Source organism: Tachysurus vachellii, chromosome 24 (assembly GCF_030014155.1).
Source record: "Tachysurus vachellii isolate PV-2020 chromosome 24, HZAU_Pvac_v1, whole genome shotgun sequence".
Lineage (NCBI taxonomy): Eukaryota > Metazoa > Chordata > Actinopteri > Siluriformes > Bagridae > Tachysurus > Tachysurus vachellii.
In genome coordinates, this window is record NC_083483.1 from 12,031,521 (window position 1) to 12,041,314 (window position 9,794).

The 9,794-nt window shown below is 39.6% G+C and overlaps 2 protein-coding genes across 2 annotated transcripts in view; both read right to left on the minus strand.

Moving 5' to 3' along the window:
* Positions 1 to 1,704: 1,704 nt before the first annotated feature.
* On the minus strand, positions 1,705 to 5,556 carry LOC132839083 (galectin-4-like). The gene is made up of 7 exons (XM_060859863.1): positions 5,422 to 5,556; positions 4,309 to 4,410; positions 4,105 to 4,193; positions 3,806 to 4,001; positions 3,613 to 3,726; positions 3,168 to 3,212; positions 1,705 to 1,815 (listed from the first exon to the last, which is right to left on the minus strand). The coding sequence occupies exons 1-7, from the start codon at positions 5,533 to 5,535 to the stop codon at positions 1,705 to 1,707; spliced, it is 771 nt and encodes a 256-aa protein (XP_060715846.1). The 5' UTR covers positions 5,536 to 5,556.
* Positions 5,557 to 6,135: 579 nt separating this feature from the next.
* The window catches only part of LOC132839084 (neoverrucotoxin subunit beta-like), a 4,353-nt gene continuing 694 nt past the window's right edge, over positions 6,136 to 9,794 (minus strand). Inside the window, 3 exon segments of the mRNA XM_060859864.1 lie at positions 6,136 to 6,279; positions 6,604 to 7,356; positions 8,761 to 9,794. The exon segment at positions 8,761 to 9,794 is cut by the window's right edge and continues 6 nt beyond it. Coding sequence (XP_060715847.1) covers positions 6,136 to 6,279; positions 6,604 to 7,356; positions 8,761 to 9,794 — 1,931 coding nt within the window.

Genomic DNA, 9,794 nt, shown 5'->3' on the forward strand with positions numbered 1-9,794 from the left:
AGAGCCGGAACTGTCTCTTGGAGATCCAGAAGTCAGAAAAACACAGACAATGTTAACCAGAGTTACAGAGACATTCAGCCTGGCAGAACGTTTGTCCAAGTTCTCGTCATGGACCAGAGCAGTCAAAGCTGTAGCACTCCTCATAAGAAGGGCCAAGAAAATCAAATCAGGTGCGCCGGCTACAGTGAGTGACCAAGAAAGTGCGGTACGTGTCATCATTCAGGATGTACAAAAACAAACATATGGAAAAGAGATAAAACTATTAGACAAAGGAAAACAGCTCCCACATCACCACAAACTGTTCCCCTTAGACATTTTCAGGGACACGGACGGTCTCATTAAGGTCGGAGGGAGACTTTCGTCTATCAAAGACTCTTTCAAACACCCTGTTGTAATTCCAAAGGAACATCATGTGACCAAACTCATAATAGCTCACTGTCACGATAAAGTAAAACACCAAGGAAAAGGTTTCACCACAAACGAAATCAGATCCAGTGGCTACTGGATCCCAGGGATGAGCAGAACCGTTGCTTCTTTCATCCGCCAGTGTGTCATCTGCCGCAGACTCCGTAAGGCTCCTGAGGGTCAGAGAATGAGCAACCTACCTGCAGAACGCTTAGAGCCCTCTCCACCATTTACATAGTGTGGTATGGACTGTTTTGTACAATTCGCCAAATCCGATGCGATCAGGGAACAAACTTTGTTGGTGCAAAGAATGAGTTTAAAGCTGCCCTAAGTGAACTAGACACCCAAAGACTGAGTACTTATCTGTCTCAAAACCAGTGCGACTTCGTGATGAATGTACCTCATTCCAGTCACGCAGGCGGAGTGTGGGAACGCCAGATAAGGACTGTCAGAAGTGTATTGAATACTACTCTTTCACTTGCACATGGTAGACTAAATGATGCTTCGCTAAGGACTTTATTCTATGAAGCTATGGCCATAGTCAACAGTCGCCCACTGACTGTAGACAACCTTAACAACCCTGACAGCTTGGAACCACTCACCCCTAACCACCTACTCCACATGAAATCCAGCACAACACTGCCCCCACCTGGTGCCTTCTTAAAGGAGGACCTTTATGGAGCAAAGAGATGGCGTCGTGTGCAGTTTTTGACCGAGCAGTTCTGGTGCAGGTGAAGGCGCGAGTATCTGCACAACATTATTGCTAGACAGCGCTGGCACTCACCAAAAAGAAACCTAAGAGAAGGTGATATTGTGTTGGAGATTGATGAACTGTCACCCAGAGGTGAATGGAGACTTGCCAGAGTCCTGGAGACTGTTTGCGACAAGGACGGACTCGTGAGAAGAGTGAAAATCTCCTTTGGAGATAAGAGACTGAATAACAAGGGTCAACGCAGTAATAAGCTTTCTATTGTAGAGCGTCCTGTGCAAAAGCTGATTCTGATATTAGAATGTTTATAAACTAATTAAGAGAAATGGTTATTTTTTGTTAAATTCTTCGTTGTGGTTATCTTGCTATAACAAAACTCATAATTTGGTGGGAGTGTAAATAACCATAAGTATGTTTTATGACAGGAAATGCGATTGTCGTTTATTTTGAAACCTTTGGCTTTCCATAGCTGAATTACGGGTTGAGGCCACGCCCCTTTTTTGTTTTCACGAGGCGCGCGCTCTGGCTAGCGCAATTCTATATAGTGATATTCCAAAGACGGCTAATGTTTTATGTACATTTGCAGCCCCTTAGAAGAGGCAAAAGTTCTTACGTTGGTTGGTTGGTTGGTTGGTGATATGTGTGTTTGGATTAAAGTTCTCAAAACCATCAGTAAGTCTCATCCTTGTTCGGGGGGCATGCTACACAAATGTTAAGAGAAAATAAAAGGGAAGTTGATCATATGGTAAAGTAAAGTCTTGTGTTTTGGCGTTTTGTTTAAATATTGAACGTGGTCTATTTTAGTTATAATAAATACGGTTGAATGTCTGTTTCTCAGATCATAAAAAGGTGACAGCCTATGGAAATGAAACGCTCCCCATTAAATAAATGACTAAATAAATGAATAAATAACTAGCAACATTGCATTGTATGGTTTGTTTACTTCGTGATGGATCCCATTTGGGATTAGGGGCGTGTTTGTTTTGGTGATTTCAAATGTAAACATTGGCTTTCAAGCATCGTGCACCTCACCTTTAAATAGGAAACAGTGTCCACTTCAACCTTGTATTTGGTGTTAGTATAAAGGGATGTGCTGAAACCTTTTTGGCATTACATTCAGTGCCATATGTTCATTTTCCACAATGTTTTTTTTTTAGTCTAAAACCTCTGTTACTGTTTAATGGGTTTATCTAAAAAGAATAGATGTTTAGATATTTTTATATAGATAAAAAGAGTACACAGCTCATCATTTGAAACAGAAATCATACAATTATTTTAGCCATAGACTGCTCAAATTTCTGCATCAAAATGTCTTCATATAGAGATACAATGCAAAAGACGTGTATCATTTACTGTAATCACGGTACATTAGAATTTGAGTAAAGCTTATGTAGAATTGTAAAGCCTATATATATACTGTACATAACCACTGATGTCCATCTGTGTCTTGTGAAATAAGCTGAAAAATATTTTACAACAGCGTTCTGTAAAAAATAGCGCAACTTGTGGAACACAAACGGTTAACAGATTTACCCCCTGCAATGAATCCCACCTCTGTAACTCACCTCTCTAAAAGGATTGGCCTTTGCCTTTTTTGAGTCCTGCCTCTCTAACCCACGTCGCTGTTTGATTGGCTTTGTCTTTCTCGCTAATGTGTTGAGGTCGGAGGCTGCAGCTATATTCTGTTGTATGAAGCAATATGCAACGTGATTATTCAGGCTACCGGTATGTGAGTAAGAAAGTATTCTTATAACAACAGTTTTATGCACAAAATACGGGGAATGTTGTCCCCACCAATGTCAAATAAATTATGTCCCCACCAATGACAAATAAATTATGTCCCCACCAATGACAAATAAATTATGTCCCCACCAATGACAAATAAATTATGTCCCCACCAATGTCAAAATCAAACTTACGCCATTGAATATATGTATACATCGTTCTAACAATAATAAGCAACAAAATATGATTTTGTCATAAGAATGCTCAATAGGGAAAAAAATTAATAAAAGGACAAAGCATGCCATAAATTGTTGTGACTGTGATATACCTGAGCAGAATATAAACTTGTGACTTTCAGATTAATATCATCCACCTATTTAAAAAAAATCACCTCTAGATTTTCCTGTTTGTTATGAGGCAAATCTAAAATATTATATTGCAATTATATATTTTGTAAATTGTGACATTTGTCATTTTAAAAGGGTTGCATTTACAGTACAGCAGTATGTCCTACAAATGTGTAGCTAAATATAAAGTTCTTGTTTAATCACTGATGTTAACAAGCCTTTACTATTGATTCCACACTATTCTGGGGCTGACACGGTTTATTTAGTTCTATGTATCGAGTTTGCCTCCCTTCAGTATACTAGTATAGTATAAACTCCTTTTAGTATATTTATCATAAAGCATTGTTGTAAATCATTTTAGTTATAACATTGTCAAAGACACAAGTGTTTTATGGTAATCATGTTAAAATGATAAAAATGACCTACTTTAGTAATGCCGAAGGTGTTCATGAAGACGTCTCCACTAATGTTAAGTGTAGTCACTTTGTACACCGATATACGATGCTTGAACTTGCAGTATTCCAGGCCATTCACCATCACCTGAACAAATAAAGTGTAAGCTTATTTAAAACAAATTATTAAAGTCGTTACTCTCTGGTTTCTTTTCTCCGTATCGCACCTCATAGCATTTTGGTTTAATAACCATGATGATATCAAAAGCTGCTCCTCCAACAAATGGGCCTCCTGGGGCCTTCTCTTCATTTCCCCATGTCCCATTCATGCAGCTGTTAAGGACCACAGAGTTCATACTTCGTTTGAGCTGGAGAGCAATGTCATGAGGGTTCTTCGGCCCGGTCTGCAAGTTTATTTCAAAGCTGAAAGAAATAGTTTTAACATTTAATCGACTAATTAATTTCAAAACTATTCAATATTGCTTTTCACTCAACATTTTATGAAATAAAAGCACATTTAACATACCATTCATAATCTACTGGAACAACCCCTTGGAAGAACAAAGCCACACCATGTCTCAAGCCTCCAGGGATTGATCCCAAATATTCTTTGTCCTGTTGTGGTTAAGTATCATTCATGTTTTAATGATAAATCTAATCATGTGGTTATATTATATATATCTCTTTAGCTTGTTTATTCATTCTGAAATGAAATGAAGATGTTACTCACAGGGTTGCAGACTGGATGTGGGACATCACACTGGATGTTAGATCTCTTTGTGCGTGAGATCCCAGTCTTGAGTTCCTTACCAAAAGTAGATTCGCTCCAGTTCTAGAGAGAGCAGAAGTATACAAAGAATACTTATGAAACCTGTTTGTTCCTCATTTATAACAAAGCAGAGTGCTGTAATGTTGATATTGGCTTAAAAAGGAAAACAATCATTGCAAAAATACAAGGAGAACTGAAGGTGATCAAGGCAAGTGGATTGCAAAAACTACGAGTCTTAAAGTCACTTACAGATAGTTAACTTAAAATGGATGGAGCAAGACAACTAAAATTAAAAAGTTAGACTCACTTAGTGATCAGTTCTAGACAAATTTCAACAGCTTTAAACAGCTTGATTGATTTCCAAACTTTTATGTAATTATTTTACTCTTATCTTAGTTGTTTCTTTTACAATATAGTTCTATATTAATGTTCAGAATGCAGCTACTAAAGCACAGAGAGAGAGAGAGATTATGACTAGTGTTGTTTATTGTAAGTGTTTGTTGCCTTTTTTGACTCCTTTATCATTTGTAATGTTGCTCCCATTTAAAACAGTTCAGCTCAAGCCCAGCCATTTTTAGGGTCATGATTGAGGAAAATGTCCCGTCCAGAGACAAGCTGTTTTGTGTTGAGGTTTTTTCAGGAAGATGCTGAACAATTCCAGGATATGCTTTTTTAAATTGGTTGTTGTGTTAAATCTTACCCAGATACAATAGTGCTATTTTCTGATTGGCTATTGTGTAGCCTCTTTTTTTGATTGGCTGATAAGTGTCAGGCTCGACTAAGAACTCCAGGGGAGACGCGCTTGATTCCTGCCCGGCTCCATAGAGACAGCGGTGCGGACTGATACATTTTGGGCGCTGCGGCATATTAAATATATTTAAAAAAGTACGTTTTTCTGCGTGAGAAATACAATGTGTGGCAGGAGCGTGACAAAAGACCCAAATGAGTGACTGTCAAGCTCAATGCATGATACTTGAGAGCTCTGCAGCTACTGCTTTAAATTGCTGTACCTTGTGCTTGAGCAGTAGTGATTGTATGTGAATTGTAGTTTCTAAGGTGACTGTGTAAACTTACTGCAACAATACCAACAGTGTTCATTATGACACCTCCAGAAATGTGAAGTGTAGTTATATTCTCCACTGGTATGTGATGTACGAGCTCCGGACACTTCTGCCCATTCACATACATCTGGAGATAACAAACATTATAGGTAATTCTTTCAAAAACAATTATATTATGTGCATTGTTTTATACTTTTAATTCTCATACCTCATAGCTGCCTGTGTTTTTCACAAAAAAAATGTCAAAGACTGATCCAGGGGTTAGTATATGGCAAGCACGTCGAAAAAATAAACCAAATAATTTTACATTAAAACGGATGCAATCGCCATCGTAATCATATGAAAAATTGTATTTAGTTGGAAAATTCAAACCCCATCTGTGTGTAAAAGGTAAAAACATCACATCAGAGTAAATACATAACAATAAATAATAATCATGTCTTATTAGATTAAATTTCCATTACTGAAAAACTTTAATTATTTTGTATGGAATGTAATTAATAATATAAATACATACAAACTAGTTTTCGAAACCCCTTGGAGGTACAAAGCCATTCCTTCTCTCAGTCCTCCAGGGATTCCCCCAGTGTAAGGAATGGCCTGTGGTGAGTGTAAATATGAGATTGTAAATATGTATTGTTTACATAGATTGGTGATAAAATGATTTTATTGAAAACATAAAAACTCAAGTTAATTAAATTGAACCTCTTTGTAAAGAATATAAGTATCATATTGACATGTTGTTACTCACAGGTTTGTTGACAATATTTGTAACTTCTGACTTGATAGTAGATGGAGACCATCGTGACATGCCGATAGTGGTCATTATTTCAGTCCTGAGTTCATTAGTGAGTTTGGGTATAGAGAAGTTCTGTGGGAAAAGACATTATATGCAACATAAATAAATGAAAATACATGTTTACATGTTGCTCACTAATCAACTATTGATGATTATTTATTTATAAATGAGAGAAATCTGTGTAGTAGAACATCCAAACTACATTGAAATACTATGAATTAAAAATCGATTGCAATTTCATAACTTTATTCTTATTAAAAAAAAAATTTACTTTACTGTATCAAAGGCTAGATTTTATAACATTTCTTAATCTAATTTTGCATATAGCTTTTATAGATTAAACTAAACCCATATATACATGAACAAGAATTATATATAATTATCATTGTAACTGACCCATTGGTCTACTGTGACAGTGAGCTTCCCTTGAAAGGTGAAGGGGACAGAGTCGCTGGCTTCACTCACTCCCACATCACTAACAGCTCTGTATCGGACCCAGTATTGTTCTGTTGGCTTTAGTCCAGTCAATGTGAAGGTGTTCTGTGCATTTGATGTGTCTATGACTGTCCATTCCTCAACATCAGCTGCTGAATCATTTGAAGGTGTCATCCTGTACTCAACTCTGAAGTGTACAGTCTCTCCAGTTGGGGATTTTGAAAGCTTCAGGGTGACTTTCCCATCACTGATCTCCACTTCAGGTTTGGGAGGTTTGGATACAGGCTGGAACTTAGGATCTGTCAGAGAGCCATTCTGATAAAGTTGGATGGAGGTTCCTGGATTGCTGGGATCTGATATGGAGGCAATGATGAATTTGATTCTCTTCTCATTTTTATTGGCATTTAAAAAAGAGATAAAGAGAGAAAGATTCTGCTTCATGATTGCAGGAATGTGAGGAGAAATGAACCAAGGCTGTGCTGCTTGGAGAATGGAATCTCTCTCACTTGTTTGCCCCAACATTGTAAATCCTTCAGATTTGACAAAGTCCTGTAGAGCTGCTAGGTAGGAGTCATCATGCTTTAGAGATGTAAATGACAAACATACCGCCACATCAACATCAGGATGAAGGCAGATAGATTTGAGTGACCCTGATGATTTCACAACTGTGATAGTAGTAGTAGTAGTAGTAGTAGTAGTAGTAGCCTTTATTGTCACTGGTCACAGGTACCAGCGAAATTAGCCATCAACCTGCCCATACATACAATACATACAATACAAGGGGAGGACAGGACAGGAAGACAGGGGATTGAAAAGAAATACAGCATAACATGAGGGAAGGGAGGAGAAAAAAAAAACAACAACCCCCAGACTATGCTCCGGTGGGGAGTACAGTGTGGGAACAGGAAAAAAAACACCTCAGCAACATAAGCACATAAACAGTACGCCATAAACACATGACTTGCAACAGGGGAGGGGAGTGGGGGGGTGGAGGTAATCCAGCACAGGCAAGCAGCCATCAGGTCCTGCGGCCTTTATCTTCGGCGCTGGTCACAGACCCGCTTGTCAGACTGGCGGTACAAAGCGGCGAAGGCGTGGGATGGGGGGTGGGAGGGTGAGTGCATATCTTTATATGTGTGTGTGTGTGTGTGTGTGTGTGTGTGTGTGTGTGTGTGTATGTAAGTGTAGGCCTGGAGAGTCGTTGCTCCCGGCATCAAATATTGGTGTGCCTCATTCCGCAAGATTGTCGTAGCGATACACAGCAAATTGCCATGGAGACAACCTTGATTAGGTCCCAAAGAGAGTCAACAATCAGCAGGTGTCTGTAGAAGTGGGGAAAGGAACGCAAGAGCGTCACGCTGCAGTGCTCTTCCAGGGGAATTGTTGTTCCAACAGCGGCCTTGGCCGAGGCCAGTGCTGGTTGAGGGGGAGCCGAAAGCAGATAAGATTGGGATTGTTTGGTCTTGGGGCGAGTAGACGCATTCCAATTTACACGACTACTCTCTTAGTCCATTCTGGTCTCCGTATCGATCCATTTTTCTTTCCAAAGCAGTGAGCTTCTCCATGATGTTAACCAAAACAGTATCCAAAGCATTGAGCTTCATCGTGATGTTATCCATATTGCGGTTATTAGTCCCAGCCTCAGTGCTGACCGCTCCGCCCACCGCATCGATCATGACGGGCAGCTTTGGGAGATTTTGAACAGCTGTTACCGTTTTCTGATTCTCTCGATAACCCAGGGCAATGTCTAATCCAATCAGCAGAACTCCTGTTATCATAGTTCCGAATAGGTAGATATCTTCAATGTCCTCCACAGAAAGAGGCGCCAGACACACGACCCGCCATCTCTCCCACGCGTCCATCGTATAGCCAGCTGCGAACGTTCCGGCAGGGCAGTCAGGTTCCCCCGAACCCAGGCTTCTCGTCGAGAAGATGGTGTCAATTGCGTTGAGAGACCAGTTTATCAAATCCATGATATTTTAGTTTGGAGAGCAGTGCAGAGAGAGTCTCTCAAAGTATAAGACAATAGACGAGACGAAAGAAGCAAAGCAGGGAAAGTAGAGGGGAGGAGAGGGAGAGAAAATGCGACCGCCTTCGTTGAGAGCCAGAGAAGAAGACCGTGATGTCCTTCAACCCAACTGTATAGGAGCTCAGAATATTTAATTCAGTTGTAATGTTATCTAACCATTTATTCATGTTGCTTACATTGAAGGGTGATGTGTAATGGATGCTCAGGATGTCCCCCAGTGTCTTGTCCTCTTGTGTCCCACCACGAATAGCTGGCAGCACTCTGCATAGTGCATTCTTTAACAAACTTGTATAATTTCTGTGTAATGCCTGAAACTTTAGCAACCTGTCTTTTAGATCAGGGAAATCATCTGTTATTTGTCTTTTGATCAAATCATTGCATATTCTCTCCATTTCACCAAATTCCTCCAACAAACTTTCTGTTTCACACAACAGGCTCAAATTGATTTCTCTCACCAACTTTGCAGCCTTATCATCCAAAAGATAGAGAGGATACAGCCACACTGTCAGAGGCACACCTTTACCTTGTTGCTCCATCAGATCAGGCACCTTCTTGTACACTTCCAGGGCATCATTGTATGTGGTGGGGTTTAATGTCACCATATAATGTGACTAATATTCTCAGCCATTTTTTTTTTCATCTTCAATCATGTTAAGGGATGCTTGCCCCTCAATGGAAATTATAGGGATCTTCTTGACCACTGCATGAAGGTTTCCTTCAATTTTCTGTTTGTTCTCATTTTCTGTTCTCTTATAATCAAACACCATGAAAACCTGAGCTCCATACAGTACAGCTGTAACTACATGAGTGGCTGTTTTGTGGTCAAATACTTGTGGGTAGGTGATATTACCGAGCTCCTTCATAGTGAGCTGTTCAAATGTTGTTGTCTGGCTGTACTGCATAGTAACTCTGCACTGACGTGATGAAGATCTGGTATCTTGCAGGTACTTGGCTGATCCTTCAACCTCCACCAATCCACTTAGGAAACTGGCTTTAAGGGACGCGCTTATGTCTAGGAGTTTTGCCTTATCACTGAGACTATCAGAGGCTGAAATTTCCAGATGTGTTTTAGGCTTCTGATGCACATCAAGGTCATCACACAACACATTTTTATCCCATAAAG

Bases quoted from the DNA above. Each gene is read 5' to 3' on its own strand.
- LOC132839083 (XM_060859863.1), bottom strand. From the start codon at position 5,535: ATGTATGTGAATGGGCAGAAGTGTCCGGAGCTCGTACATCACATACCA. The intron at 4,194-4,308 runs GTGAGTAACATC...TAACCACAACAG, and splicing joins CACATCCAGTCTGCAACCCT to GACAAAGAATATTTGGGATC. The intron at 4,002-4,104 runs GTATGTTAAATG...TATTTCTTTCAG, and splicing joins GTTCCAGTAGATTATGAATG to CTTTGAAATAAACTTGCAGA.